The 15,417-nt window shown below is 43.0% G+C and overlaps 1 protein-coding gene across 2 annotated transcripts; it reads right to left on the reverse strand.

Moving 5' to 3' along the window:
• Positions 1–1,562: 1,562 nt before the first annotated feature.
• On the reverse strand, positions 1,563–14,738 carry col6a2 (collagen, type VI, alpha 2). 2 transcript variants are annotated; one of them, XM_005933696.3, is made up of 32 exons: positions 14,553–14,735; positions 12,776–12,863; positions 12,540–12,640; positions 12,298–12,441; positions 11,252–11,614; positions 11,151–11,171; positions 10,991–11,056; positions 10,792–10,890; positions 10,660–10,686; positions 10,516–10,542; positions 10,378–10,422; positions 10,222–10,275; positions 10,080–10,142; positions 9,927–9,989; positions 9,771–9,824; positions 9,652–9,687; positions 9,496–9,558; positions 8,753–8,815; positions 8,574–8,636; positions 8,418–8,480; positions 8,282–8,332; positions 8,099–8,197; positions 7,958–8,020; positions 7,842–7,877; positions 7,708–7,753; positions 7,462–7,614; positions 7,278–7,372; positions 5,665–5,846; positions 5,391–5,569; positions 5,255–5,293; positions 3,069–3,400; positions 1,563–2,546 (listed from the first exon to the last, which is right to left on the reverse strand). In XM_005933696.3, the coding sequence occupies exons 2-32, from the start codon at positions 12,849–12,851 to the stop codon at positions 2,277–2,279; spliced, it is 3,036 nt and encodes a 1,011-aa protein (XP_005933758.1). In that variant the 5' UTR covers positions 12,852–12,863; positions 14,553–14,735; the 3' UTR covers positions 1,563–2,276. The 2 variants fall into 2 exon arrangements, with proteins under 2 accessions (XP_005933758.1, XP_005933759.1); XM_005933697.3 differs by lacking the exons at positions 1,563–2,546; positions 3,069–3,400 and adding an exon at positions 3,609–4,822 and having other exon boundaries at positions 14,553–14,738.
• Positions 14,739–15,417: the final 679 nt, after the last annotated feature.

Genomic DNA, 15,417 nt, shown 5'->3' on the forward strand with positions numbered 1-15,417 from the left:
TAATTTTTTTTTAGGAAGGGTATATATAATGAAAGGTGTTGGATTGGCCAATTGGTCATGATCGACTCTGGGCTGGACCAATTACAGCCGAGGAGGCCGGATGCACCCTCCCCCTTGTTTAGCAATCACGTGATTTTCGCGCATTGCATGCCGGGAACTCGTGGCAAAACAATCCAAGTACCGCATCAAATGCAAGCATTTGCAGCACCGCAAAACGTTCATTCTCCGGTTCCAATACCTTCTTGTTTTTTCTTTGCCGCACAAAAAAGGAATGTACAAAACAAAAGGAGAACAATGCCGGTCCGTACAAAGACAGACGCGACGAAAAGACAAAGAAAAGATACGAGGAAAAAATCAAAGGAGTGAAAGGGTCAGACCCTTACGAGCACACAGAGGGACAAAAGACGTTAGTGTGCTGCCCAACTTTCACCACGCTCAGATTTATAATTATACGGTTCTTGGAGTGAGTGCATACACTCATGAAGTTTAGTAACTTCAGGTCACTGCAACAAGCCCAGGTACAGTTTACCGACGGATGGGTACAGGACCTTGAAATGCACCGTGTAGAACGAAAGACCATCGTACGAATCTCTCCCCCCTCTTTTCTAATCAGCCAAGTACTGATTGTAATGTGTGCTCATTGAGGATAATTCTATTGTCTTCTATTGGAATTACACCACTGCACCAAGGGTCATAGATGGGCTGCTAAAAAGTAGTCCTTTATGGGAGGGTTGCAACAGGATCGGCTTCTGATGTAAAAACTTTGAAAGCCCTTTGTAACTATAAGAAACAGCCCAAACTACATTATTGGTAAAAAGGCATTACACTGTTATTGTGACAGCCATTCTACTGTTACAGTTGCTAACCAACTGCAAATATGAAAAACCAAAGAAATGGAAGAAATAATTAAGCTACTCCTAAAAACTCTTATCATACATGGTCAGTCTATTTGCATCAAGTCAAGGCTCGGGAAAGCGAAACCACTCAATACCTTTCAAAAAGATCTGACTACCTCTACTAAAATGTAAACATTGTCCCAAAAGAATAAAAAATCTGACAGCTGATAATGTCCATACTTCTGCTAACCCTTCTTATACACCCCTCTCTTTGGTGTCTATAGGATATGGATGTAAATGTTGCTGGTGTGGTCTATACATTTTATTTTTTAAATCCACATGGTTGCTAGAGAAGCTGACCCTGTCTTTTAATGTCTCACCTGCTCTGGGTGAAAAAATACAACCCGCTGTTAGTTACGGAGAGTTATGAGCATGAAAGCTTCCTGTTCTGCCGAGTGTCAGTCTGGCTAAGCAGTTTGTTTGTGACTCAAAGCTGTCCTTCCTTCATACAGGCCTTTATAATTAAAATACATAAAGAAAAATACACAGCAAATGAGCAAAATATATTTTCCTTTACAATATAAAGAACTAGTTTATTGGTTTGAATCATTATCCAGCAGTTTCAGCAGGAGGCAAGCTGACTAACAGTTACTGCGTAAAACCGAGGAAAGTCACTGGTGTCAAAGAAATTACAAACAGGCTGGCAGACACAACAGACAGTGCTCTGATCATAATATCAGGCTTTATTTGGACGTCAGGTTTACAGATTTGGTTCATTTAGGCTTGCGTGTTAATCAGTGTGCAATTATCTACTGAATATGCATTTGTGTGTGTAATTTGTGTTTGAAACATGTCTACATGTTTTTATGCCCTGATCAATCTACATTTACAGCATAACATGAAGTAAAAAACACATTCAATACCAAATAAAATGGCTTTGTCCTTGTTTTTCTACTTTAGCACCTTTTAAGTAAATACTGACTTCCTGGAAAAAAGGACTGTGTGTGTGCACACGTCTGTGAGAGAGGGAGGAAAAATGTGTTTCGGCAAACCAAAAATTAATACAAAATAAAGCCTACTGATAAAGTGGTACACATTCAGAAATCACGTACCTCTCCTTTGGGAGGTCTTTGGCTGAAAATATAGATTTGAGATTAAAAGAACAACTGATACAAATGATACTGCATGTCTTTGTGTGTGTGTGTGTGTGTGTGTGTGTGTGTGTGTGTGTGTGTGTGTTGGTCCTGCATAGACTGCTTTTGCTTTTGGTAAATTAATTTTCTCCCATAATGACAGGATATGTAGCCCCCTCAGTGCCTTCCATCCAGTAATGATAGTGACCACAGAGGTGTGGTCTGTGAGGGTGTGTTTACATGTACGCTGAAGGAGCTGGTCCTTCTTTCCTCCCATGAATTCTCGTTCTAGCTTTACAGTTCCTTTCTAGCATATCCAGCGGATGAAGCGCTCAAAGAAGGCCTGCTTGTTCAGCATGGCGTAATCGTCTCCCCTAAAGATGGCTGACGTGTCTCCGAGCGCCACCTTCTTTAGCACCTCCTCATCAGTGTCGCTTCCCATGGCGATCACCGTGGGAACGCCTTCCGCTCTCTTCATGGCGCTCACACCTTCATCCAGCTGCTCTCTGGCTGTGATGCCATCAGTGATGAACACGAAGGCCACCTCAGCGTTGCGGCGTGACAAGCGACTGTTGCCCTACAAACACAACATAAAACAAATAATAAAGTCGCGTATCATTTGAGCATTTTTTGCTCCATACTTGCGACATTAGTGATGCCAGAAGATTGTCAGTCAATCAGTGAAAACTCCAGGGAGTCAACAAGACAACCACTAGGACTGCAAAATAAAACAACACACCAAAATGCCAAAAACTGCAGTACCTCGTCTGGCCACATGAGGCAGGCTCTAAAAGTGAGTCAATCCCCACAGACTCCCTTGTTAAAATGCTGAGCTTTACAACAGAGTTAACAATGCTACAACAAAGTAAAAAACTGTTTTGATCTCTCAAGCTGACTTCACTGACTTCATCCTTCAAAGTCTCTGTGTTTAGGTTAATTTTTAAGTAACACAACAATTTAGACATTAAGCACCTTCAGCCATTTACAGTTAGAAGCGGGTGTTGGCTAGCACACAAGCTGCGTGTCACCTCAAACAGCTGGAGGGAGTGGTCTGGACTTCTCAAATAAAAAAAAAATAAGATGTGTATATTTGTTATACCTTAAACACCAGATTGTTGACAGCATAGATGATAGCGCTGCCCAAAGCAGAGGAAGAATCCATGTAGGTGACGCCTGCTAGTAGATCGGAGATCACTGTGAGGTTATGCGTCAGTGCGAACTCCACCCTCTGCTCCGAGGGGCTGCCGTACTGTAACAAAGCCAGGCGGGAATTCCTATCGTCATTTTCGCCGGTAGCCAGGACGAGACGGCGAGCCACATTCTCAATGAACTCTTTGGCCCTGCGGTGGTTCTCCAGCCCCATCCTCTCAGAACCATCCAGGAGGAACACCATATCCACTGGCCGCTGAACACAAGCAGCCACAGCAGGCTCTGGAACAGACACACATACATACATAGCAGGGTGTTCGGTGAGCTACAGCTGGAAAACAGATGCTCAAGAGTCAAAGCCCGCAACAACAACAAAAATATATATACACATATTAACAACAACATGCTGTAATTCCATGCATGCCAGCTGCAGTCCGGCTCTTTCAGTATTTCTTCCCAGATTCTGACCGGCCTTGTCAATAAAGCACTATTTTAGTTTGCTCGTTGAGTTTATTCTCTTTAGACATTAAAATAAAAATAATATATGAATGTATCCCATTTTACAGGAAACAAAATGAACAACATGAACAATGTTCACATCAGCAAGTTGCAGTCACAGAGCTAAAACAATAGCATGACATTAGATTGAAGCCACTCTGTGGTCCTTTTCTTCAAGTCATCTTACTTTGCAAGCCAAGCCACATGCAAAAAAAATCCCCCCGAAAAACATGCACCAGTCAAGGGCACATCATACAATAGTTCCCTCACAGTCGGTGCCAATTCATTTAACCAAACATTAACATACACCATCCTCTGACTCACATACAGTATGCTGTGAATTGTGTAAAACCAGATATTTTCCACGTGTAACAGCCTTTCACCGACGTGATTCATTCACAGGGGAAAAAAACATAAAGGCTGTAACCATGGATACGTGCAAAACAGCAAAAAAAACTGTCATCGGAGTGATTCACAGTGAAAATGAGGCTCCATCAACTGTAACCGAATAACAAGAACGGCTCTGTAGACAAATCTGCCTCCAACAAATGCATGACATTCATTTTCCATTTCAATTGAAAATGTTTTGAAATACGTGATCTGTACATATTACTAACAGACATACTCAGGATTACTGTGCTATATCCATAAATGTTTATATTTATATTTATATTCTGAGGCCAGAAGGGATCATGAATCCACATTTTGACTGAAGTCAATTCACACAAAGGGTTCTCTGAAAGCTTAGTAAAAGACCAGCTTCATATCATGCAGTTCAGCCCAGGTGTATATTTCACCTGCATAGTTTAAACAATAAAACAATGCCCACAGTTTGAATAAATTCTATTCTTTGTCCAGCAGTAAGCTTATTAGTCAATGGCATCCTTAATGGCGAGGTAGCATGGTTAGCATATTAGCATTAGCAAAGTCCTATGGCTTTCGTTGGGTCCCCCATAATGTCCCCATAGACATATTTGAAGGAGTTGATGAACAGCTGGGTCCACTGCTGCCTGTCCGCTCCTTGGGCGAGTTTGGCTCTCTGGGCTGTGTACGCCATGGTCGCCACACCAATCCCATACTGTTGCTCGCTCAGGCCGTTCAGCAGGCTGGTCACACCCTCCAAAGAGGTGGGGACCAATGAGGGGCTGCCTTCCTCGGCTAGTGGCTTCCAGGGGGGTGGGGCTTGCCCCACAGAGATGCCCCCTCCTGCAATGAGTGGGCGGAATAACATTGTGGGCGTGGTCCCACAAACACGAGGCACCAACAGAGCCAACTGAGATGTCGGAGGTACACTGAGTTGCTTGAAAATTCTTAGATTGAGCCAAAAAATGTAATCGCACCAATACAAAGGTGTACTGACCTACTGCTCGCACGGTTTAACAAATTGCAACCAAATCCTAATGCAGTCTAACGGGGCAGTATGCTTCAAAAAGAAGGCAAATCTATTGGTATTTAAGTTGTAAATGGCCACCACTGAAGTGAAATGCAGGGCGATTTGTATAAATAGGTAAAAGTACCTCGATGGAAGAACTTTCAATAAGGCAAAACAAAAAGTAACTTAATTTGAAGCGTAGTATAAATGTTATAGGAATAAGTGAAGCTATAACAGGACACTTAGACTTATACAAAAAATCCTACCTGATTTACAAGGCAGATCAGGGCACACGATGAAAGGATCTAAAACAAAGATAGTGAATATGTCAAACCATGAAGAACAAAACAAGATGGTTAGTCCACTACATGCTGCACATAATGAATATTTCTGTGTATTTACCTGGGCAGAGCACGGTCTCGATCTTGTCAATGAACTCCTCTGCCACTAGGTCTGCAAAGCGTCTCATTCCCATTACTTTACCATCCCTCTGGCAGGCGATGCTCTTCAGACTCTCATTCTCCTCGATCTGCTCAAACATGTCTCCGATACCAATGGCGCTCACGTCAACGTTGGGATCTCTACTCACACGCATTGGTTCACACAAACACAATCGATGAGATAAAAATGATCCTTTTCACAAAAAATGAATCTCAAACCACAGCCCCAGTAGCACCTGCAGAGGTAGGTGAGCAAATTGTCGTCATCTCTGGGGTCAAAGCGTCCGTCGGTGATGACGACGACAGTGACGTTGGCTTTCGCTCTGCGGCTGTCCCTGATCAGGTTGTCGTAGGCGTACTTCAGAGCAGACGGTGTGAACGTACCTCCTGCGATCCACTCCAAACGCTTTACTGCATCCTGAGCGATGGAGACGACAGTATGAGAGTTGTTTGCCGCGTATTATGTCACATCACCACCATTATTTTTACAAAGGCGCTTCATGTCTGACTACGGCCTTGTTCTATAAAAACAATTATGTTAATATGTGCTGAGGTGATGTTATAGGCTGTAATGACACCCAATGGTTTGTTGAATCCCTTTTTTTGTCATTTACTGCCTTGGTTTTTTTGAAATGAAACAAGCAAAAGGATGGATGTCGGTAAGAAACTAAGCATTTTACCTTAATTATAGTTATAGAGGTTACAGTAGCTTGCAGATCAGAAAGGCGCTATCCCTAAATTATACCCTGTTTTATTATCTTTTTCATTCTTAGTGGAACCATAAATTACAAAATGAACACTCTGTATTATTAAATAGGACTTAAAACTAGCACATGGGACCATGAATTTGACAGTGAAGTGATTTTCAAGGCTATGAGTCAATAGATAAGTGGATATATTTTCCCATAAACTTTCATAGAGACAGATTTATTTTTGCAACCAGATGAGTCGCCCCCTTCTGGCCATTAGAAAGAATGCAGGTTTAAGGTACTGCTGTGTTGACATCACTGTTCAGATTCAGAAGTTATTTCCATTTTTTTCAGACACACCCTAATGTAATAAAATAGGATAAAGTTTGCACTGACCACATTCAAGTACAAATTTAAACTTGTTTACCAAATGTAATCAGCAATTGTAACAAACAATATTTTGAGAGAAGCTGGATTACACTTCTTACATTCTTTCTAATGCCAAGCAGGGGGCAGATCGTCTAAGCCTCAATTGTGAAGAGGTCTGGGAAAATCACTCTGCTTTTTTAAATTTGATTCATGATGTCTGGAAAACACTTTCTTAACTAGTTTAAAATCTCAGTACTAAGTTTCAAATCTTCCATTAAACGTGTTGTTGGGTTTGTTGATTAAAGCTCTAATGAAAATGAAATAAATGAGGCATATCTCTGGGCGTGGTAGCCTTCTAACTTGCAAATTGCTTCAGTATTAACTTGAAATCCAAGATCTGAGTGTGATCCATCCCTGGCTTGGGACATGTGCTTTTAAAAAACTGAAATAGCACTGGCTAAAATGTAAAACTGAAAGCTTTAAAATGAGAGCCCCCAAGTCAATGGGTGACATCACAGTGGCTGATCAACCTGTTATATGCAGTGTATCATCGTTTTTATTCTTTTCTGATTTGTTTATAATAAGAAAAACATCATATGTGGCCAGACACTTGCTTTATGATGGTGAATTCCATCTTCTGCAGCTCAGACACTACTAAGCAACGTACTGAGAGGAACATGTGCAGACTGATCAGCCTAGTTCATTAAAAAAAAACATCTGGTGTAAAGAACAATCTCCTCTCTACTCTAAAAATAAACTGACACATGTGTTTGTGTCCGTCTGTGTGAGACCTTGAAAGCAGCCAATGAATCAATCTTGGGGTCGTTGAGCCGGATGGCCTGGAAGGTTCCACTGTGACTGTACTGAACCACTCCCACCCTAGTGCCTGGAAACAAGCGTGGCTATCTTATTAACAGGTGTAATTGGGAGTTATGTTGTAAAAATGTGAACTTAAAGCCTGACAGCTGTATCTACCTGTGTCTGACAGAGGGTCTTTGGCAAATGATCCCAGTCTGCTGATGGTGTTGATGACAAAGTTCTTCTCCAGGGTGAAGTTGGTGAGACCCACGGACTCTGAGCTGTCGATAACAAACACGATGTCCAGCGGCCCGCAACGTTTCTCACAGTCTAGAGATGAAAACGCAGCATGCTGTGAAGGTCTGACAATCTGACAGAGCACTTTGATGTCATGAATGTTTAGAGAGAGGCAAACAAACTCACCACAGCAGCCACACGTCTCTCTGATGTAGTTCATGACGTCACATTCCTGCAGGAAAAGACAGGAAACATCATTAAATCATCATCATGTGTTTGTGCTGACATAATAAAAGTGTAGTTGGTTGCAATATTCTCACAGTGAGGCCGGGATCCCCCTCAGGGCCAGGATCTCCCTGCAAAAAGACAATGCGAAATATCACACTGCGAATGCAACTACATTATGGATCTGTCTGTTTGTTTTTTGTGTACTCACATCACGCCCAGCTTCTCCTTTTGGGCCTCTTGATCCAGGTTCACCCTGGGACCCTGGCTCGCCCTGTTGGAAGGAAATAAATCACACAGCTTTCCTTTGAGCGAAAGAGAAACTTCAAACTTCATCCGAGGTGCTACTTACTGGTTGTCCTGGAGTTCCTTTGAGTCCAGGTTCACCCTTTTGACCACAGTCACCTCTGGTGCCACGAGGTCCACGCTTACCCTTGTCTCCTCTGTCACCCTGCGTATTATCGGGGAAAATTTCATCACCTGGCCATGTCAGGCAGAAACTATAAGCAGTGTTAACGCATTGATTCTAAGTTACCGGTTCTCCTCTTGATCCCGTATAGCTAAAGCCAGCTCTTCCATTGTCTCCCTGAGTAGCGATAAAACAAAGAGTCAAAACAAGGAACTGCAGCTATGAGGACAGCTACCACAGAAACAAACGTGGAGAGTCTAACCTTTGGTCCGAGGTTTCCAGGCTCTCCTCTAGGTCCAGCATCACCAGGGTCACCTCTGCTGCCCTAAAATACAAGCAGAGTAAATGGAGAGTGGATTAACATATATGTCTTTAAGGGACTTTTAAATATAGTTCTCAAATGTGACTTTTAACCCACGGTTCTTCCTTTCTCTCCTGGTGGGCCTGCTGGTCCCCTAGGTCCTGGCAAGCCAACATCACCCTGTTCAGAAGAAAGAAAAGTGCACATGTAACAAATTCAAGTAGATTAAAGAGCTCAAGACTGTATAGTGTTCAATGACAATGAATCAATGAATGTGACACCGCAGTTCATATTACCTTTGCCCCATCGCTTCCTGTTTCACCGGGAAGGCCCCTCTGGCCCTCAGGCCCACTTTCACCCTGAAACACAGTAAAAAACGCCCTTCAGCCTCCCAGTGGTGGAATAATAAAACCGATTTAAGAGACAAATCATTTGAGGATATGCGAATAATTCATCACGTAGGTGATGTAAAAGTTACAAAAGGTCCCAAAAGTTAGTGGGACCTCAGATGATAAGACCAACCACAGCGCTGTCCTGGATGATTTAGTAGATGTCAGTGTGACATGTAAAAAATATTTACAAAAAAGTCTTGTAAAAATCTTGGAGCCTTTACTGACTGATTGGACTGTCATTTCTGAGGAAACTCTTTTTTCTTAGTCTATCCTTTTCCTTGTTGGCGCAGGTCAGATGCTTATTTGTAAGCAAAAAAACCTCTCAGTTAAGTTATTGACTGGTCTAAAAGGCTGATTGGTGAGCCACAGCTGAGGCCAGACAGTTCCAGCGGTCGGCTGCTTCGATCTTACTTTGACCACTCGCATCCTTTGCATACTGACTTTGAGTTTCTTCCTTCTTGATGAAGGCTGGCAGTGTTCAAAGTACAAAACAGCATTCATTTCTTTTGCTTATCTGTTGTTTTGTGTTTTGCATGTGTATGTTGATGAGTTGCTCACCTACTGTAGACCAAACCACCTTTAGCTACAAATAAAGGAACCTGAACCTGACATTTACGATTTGTGTCAGTGTGTACATAAAGACATACCTTCTCTCCCTTAGTGCCTGGAGGCCCTTGTGAACCCTTTGGACCATAGTCTCCTCTTCTACCCTACAAACAAAAAAAGGCATGGCAGCTGTGATGCCACATAAAGACAAAGCTCGCAGGAGAACGACTGTTGGCAAATGAAATAGGTGTTCTCACCTTCTCGCCTCGAACACCCGGGACTCCAGAGGTTCCCTAAAAACACACAACACAGCAATCAGCGCCTTGAAGCAGGTGAATGAGTGTGACTTTGTTATTTATGTGGGGATGCATCTTACAGTGTTTCCTTTCGCTCCAGGAATACCAGGTGATCCAGGACTTCCCCTCTCTCCCTGCAGATGAAACACCAGAGTTTAGTCTATCACCTCCAACACTGATCATACTAATGTGACTTCCATGCTGCTATTTTGTCTGTTTGCTGGTACAGAATTTACCTTTGGTCCACCATCTCCGTCTGGGCCAGGCGGACCAGATCTTCCAGGGCGCCCAGGATCTCCCTAAAGACAATTAAGCAGACTTTCATCACCTCTTGAACAAATTATAGATTTTTTAATTTTATTATTTTTACAGCAGGAGCGACCATCTACCTTGTCTCCATCAGATCCGGGAGGACCACGTTCACCGACATCTCCAGGGTGACCGTCAGGACCCTGCAAACCATCAAAAAACAGACCATAAATAGATAGCATGTAATAATAGTTTTGAATAGTAATCAGTGACGTGACATACCCTGTCGCCTGGGTCTCCTTTGCAGCCTGGAGCGCCGATTCGCCCAATTTTACCCTAAAGACAACGACAAATACATCAGAAAAGCATCCCATGATCAAAAACTGGGAGCGTCATTTCAAAATAAGAGCATTTAAGGAAAGACTGCTTGAGTCCTACCTTCTGCCCATCTGTCCCGTTGCGTCCTGGGATGCCAGCCACACCCTAATGAGAACAAAGAGGAAACAGTTAGATGAGAAAAGCAAATCACCTTCCAGCATTAATGATTATTTAGAGATGATGTTAGATTAGACATACCTTTTTCCCCTGAGTTCCAATCTCTCCCTGTAGTCAGACAAAAGTCAGTAGTCATTTTATGTATAAGAAACACAGACGTTACTTTCATTCATTTTCAAACATCTCCATAGCCCATTCATAGTTGAAAAAATCCAAAAGCCACACCTTCTCGCCTTTTAGACCTGGTTCTCCCTACAGAGACGGGACAAAGAAAACCATGTGTCATTATAAAGCCTAAATCAATGTTAAGAGTTGCACTGATGAAGATGATGGGTAGGCGAAAGTGTGGCTTCTTACTTTGATACCGGGCTGACCGATTGGACCTTCGATACCGGGGTCTCCTGGGCGACCTCTTTCTCCTTTTATTCCTGGCTCGCCATTGTCTCCTTTAGCTCCCTGCAGTCATCGAGTTCAGACGAGAAAACATTTGTGAGGATCAAAGTCACATAGGTGAAAGTGCTCTAAGCATGAGTGTTTGTGTGTGTGTTAAACTCACTTTTTGTCCCCTGTGGCCTTTTGGACCAGGAGGCCCTTTTGTCTCCAGACAGGACACATTGTAACACTGCGGTTCACAAGACACAAGGAGAGACAGTGAGTGAAGATAAAGGAAGGCAGCTCATAAACTGATCCTCTTCTGATTCTCAGGTGTGTCTTACCTCTACATATGCCAGATGTTTCTGTGAAGACAAAGGACACAAAACGTTAGCAGTAGCTGTCAGTAGCTGTGACTGTTTATGCGTGTGTGTTTGGAAGTTACCATTGTCTTGATGATTCGATCAATAGTTGGGGTATCTATCGTGACTCTGTTCTGGCTGAAGTTCACAGCTGCATATTCATTCCTGTAGAGGGACACTGGAGAGCTGGCGATGTCCCTCAGCCCAGTCTCCTCTATGTTATTCGATGCTGCCACAGCAAAGATATGGATGCCCTTGTCACGAGCCTCCTCTGCTGCCACCTTAATACCCCCACACGGGTTTCCAGTCACATGACCATCAGTGATGACAACAGCAAATCGGAGGGCCCTGGGGTATGAGGGTGAGCTCTGTATCTCCTTTGCCATTTTTCTGAGGGCACAATCGATGTAGGTCCCTTTACCCAAATACCTGATTCCCCTCACACCCTGGAAACATAGAAAATCAGAGGCGTTATCATGAAGGATGAGTTACAAAATTTGTGTTATTTTATGTTATTTACAGCAGAAACATTAAAGGAGAAGCCTGATAGGATGAGGCTTAAAACCTTCCTGTTTTAAATGTTTACAGTTAACGCTGGATCAGGTGACCGTGAATCCTTGCTTAGTTATGCTGCATTCGTCTGAGGCTGCTGGGGGCTTCCCATGATGCACTGAATGCTTCTTCTTCATTCACTTCTTTTCCCTCACTATGTGTTTATACACCACTCTGCATTTAATCATTAGTTATTATTATTAGTCGCCTCTCTTCCACAATGTGGTTTTTGTCTTGCCTACCTCCCCTCAGCCTCAGACAGGAAGGGCAGACGGCTGTGCTTCCCTGAGCCTGGTACTGCTGGAGATTTCTTCCTGTTAAAAGGGAGTTTTTCCTTCCCAGATGCTTTCTCATGGGGTGGGGGTTCTTTATTGTTATTCTCTGTATTATTGTAGGGTCTTTACCTTACAATATAAAGCCCCTTGAGGTAACAGTTGTTTTGATTTGGTGCTAATACATAAAATGAACTTGAGCTGAATTGATCCGTCTCTGTGCCAATTAGGCCAGCTGGCTATTGGACAAAAAGTGAACAGGTGTATTTGAAAGACTAAAGGTTTTTGAGGTGTGCGTCACTCACTGTGATGAAATCATTCTTGGATGCGAACCGACTGAAAACACTTTGTTTCTGGGAGAAGTGCAGTCCACCGATTTTCCAGGTGATCCGCACGACACCCCTGAGCTCTTCATCATCCAAACGCTGTGCGAACTGCTCCGTGAATATCTACAGCATCAACAACATTACACAACACGGCTGTTACTTTTACTAAATCCAACAATAGGGATCGTTTTAAGCCACAGAGTTGTAAATAAATGAGCAACCTTGATACTCTCCACAAGTGCTCCAGGAGGCGGCTCCTGCAGGGCAATAGTCTCTGACGTGTCTATGGTGAAATACACGTCTATGGGACATTCGTTTTTTTCTAGAAGGGAAAAGATGAGAACACAAAAACACAAACTTAAACCTTCCTTCCTGTTACATCACAGAGTACTTGAATCAGACAAATGTTCCATGTTGTGTTAGTGAAACTGTGGCTGTTCAGTTTTGTCGTGCTCACCGCTGCAATCGGCTTTCTCGGCACGAGTCAGGGCTCCAAAGAGAAGAGCGAACAGGACGAACTCTAACCCCACCATCTTCTTCTTCTCCTGTCACGGCACATTGAAACACACTTTTCAGTTATTGCAGTTGGGAAATGAATTCGGCAACTGCAGGATAAAACAGCAAAGAAAGGCAAAGACATGCATGATGAGATTATTAAGATGAAAAAAAGAAATGATGAGAGAATAGCCTTTAATATATAAAACTATATGAATTTTTTGTATCTAGAGTGCTTTTTCCCTGCTTAAAACTGAACTTGTTTTTTTTTTTTCATTTTCTTCATCCGACATCAGTGTCAAACAAACACATGCAGGGACTGTTGTACAGTGAACAAAATGGCTGCCGTGCAGTTATGTAAGAGGTTTGAAAGCATCACATGAGTCAAACTTGTTTTTTGTGTGTCCAAAGACAGAAAAGAAAAGAAAGGCTAAAAAATGTAATAACTGTATGACTGTGTCTCTGTAGAAACTTAACCCGCTGCTAAACTACAACCATCCATCAAAGTTCAATGAGAACAACAAAACTTGTGCAGGAGTGAAGTAGTTCAGTTCAAGCTCAAAGCTACGAGGTATTGACCTGATTATATTCTCAAAACAAAAAGCATGAAACCTCAGCTGTGTTCCTGAACATCAGGGTCAGCCTATGGCTGCATCTGGAGACCAGAAAACAGGTTGTTGATTGGATAAAAAGAAAGGCACACATTTTTATCACAAACCAAATTCTTTCAAAGGTCTCACTCTACTGCCATCAACAGGATTTCTCCACTCTCACATAAAGCCAAAGCTGTCACAGCAAGGTTAACCCATTGAGGGCAGGCTCGGTGACCTTATTTGCATCACACACTTTACAGCTTTGACGGGACATGTCTCTGCCATTCAAAACAAATGTACAGAAACCAGTTGCACATTGGGCCTTGTGGGAGCTCTTATGATCTGGGCAGAAGCAAAATGAAAGAAGCTAAGAACTCTATTGCCCATCACTCCATTTAAACTAGGAACTCCAGCTAAAATAATGTCTACAAGAGCACAGTATGAAAAAACGCACACTAACGGCGCAAAACAGGAGAAAACAGCTTCCGTCTGAGAACAAAGAACTTTCAACACAATTTCCAATACTACATGTGTCATTCATATATGTCACTCTACACAGCTCAGCTGTTCTGCCGGTGGAGCTCGTATCTGTGAAACAAAATGATTTTCCCCCCACCAGCGCTGCTGAGTGAGTTTTCATACAGGCCTACATTTTATTTTAATGCTTCAGCCAGAACCTCGTCAGCGACGCGCTTTGCTGCGGGTCCCTCTAGCGGACAAAAGGCTGTGAGCTGCGCAGGAGTCCTGCAGCTTCTGCAGATGTTCCTACTCCTCTTCCACTGCCCGGGCCACGAGCGAGTGGGAGCTCTCACAGCTTTAGAGCTCAGAGCGGGTGAATATCGTTCAAAAAACCCAAAGAAATATACAATCCACTCTCTGATATTTTTATTTGTTTGTTTAACGTTTGTGAGTTCTCAGAGAAGGTTGACGCTCTGAGAACTCGCAAACTTCTCGCCTTCACACAACAGTTTTCGTCGGCTGAGAAAACACCGTCATTTCAGCTCATAGGACTAAATTACAAGACACAGAAGGAGAGAAGAGGGAGACAGGCAGGTTCACGAGAGAGACACGGGGGGAGAGAGCGAGACCAAGAGCGAGAGAGAAACAGAGAAGCAAAAAGAGTCTGTGCGTAAAGGTGCAGCTTACCCAAACTCTATACAACTTCAGAACTTCGTCAGCAGCTTATCTTTTGATTATCTCCTCATCTCCACAGGGGGGGGGGAGCCGAGAGAACGAGTGATACAGGAAGAGAGAGTGGGAAATGACACCCTGGATGCGCGTTTGCTTCCCGCAGAAGAACCGCCCGTTCGTCCGCCTGTCCCGGTCCAACCCCAGCTACGAGCTCTTGAGCCCTCCTCCTCCTCCCAGCTCAGCTCAGTGCGCAACGCCGTCCGCTTGGAGGCGCCGTGGCTTCGCTGGAACCCGTGTGTGTGCGCGTGCGTGTACCAAGTGCCTGCCGTGCCAACAGGTGGTCGTTTGCCAGAAAGTGATCGCCAGTGTTTATATGTGCTCTTTATTTCTAATGTATTTACTTATCCTGATATAAAGTCTGCAGTCAACGTGTATTTATGAAGAACTCATATATAAAATAAAGAAATGACCTGATATGGAAATATTCTTATGATTCTGCATTATCATACAAGCCCCGTGTTCTACATCTTTGGCCACTTAAACTAATTAAATTCTCTTTATAGAAGTGTGATGTTATATTTGGGCTGATCAATCGTCTATCTTGTCATATGAATATTCTTCTGGTTCAAAATGACTTGATATCATTGATGAGAGATATATTTCTGATATGCTTGACAGATTATAGGCCAACAAGTCATTTACAGCATTCAATTTTTTCCCCCAAGCACCACTAATTTGGGATGCCAAGACTTATTTCTGTCTTAAACGCCACAGTTTTTTTTTATCATTGCCATTCCACAGAACACATGGTGAAAACCTGAGGACACGCTGAGCTTTCAGGTCCTCAAGCTAAAGTATTTAGGAGGTATTCACAGTTGAT

Source organism: Haplochromis burtoni, unplaced genomic scaffold (genome assembly GCF_018398535.1).
Source record: "Haplochromis burtoni strain Fernald_Lab_line unplaced genomic scaffold, NCSU_Asbu1 Contig_172, whole genome shotgun sequence".
Lineage (NCBI taxonomy): Eukaryota > Metazoa > Chordata > Actinopteri > Cichliformes > Cichlidae > Haplochromis > Haplochromis burtoni.

Excerpts from the sequence above, each read along its gene's own strand:
- col6a2 (XM_005933696.3), bottom strand. The coding sequence starts at position 12,851 with ATGGTGGGGTTAGAGTTCGTCCTGTTCGCTCTTCTCTTTGGAGCCCTG. Across the intron at positions 11,057-11,150 it reads AACATCTGGCATATGTAGAG|TGTTACAATGTGTCCTGTCT; the intron begins GTAAGACACACC and ends TGTGAACCGCAG. Across the intron at positions 8,816-9,495 it reads CAGGCACTAAGGGAGAGAAG|GGTGAAAGTGGGCCTGAGGG; the intron begins GTATGTCTTTAT and ends ACTGTGTTTCAG.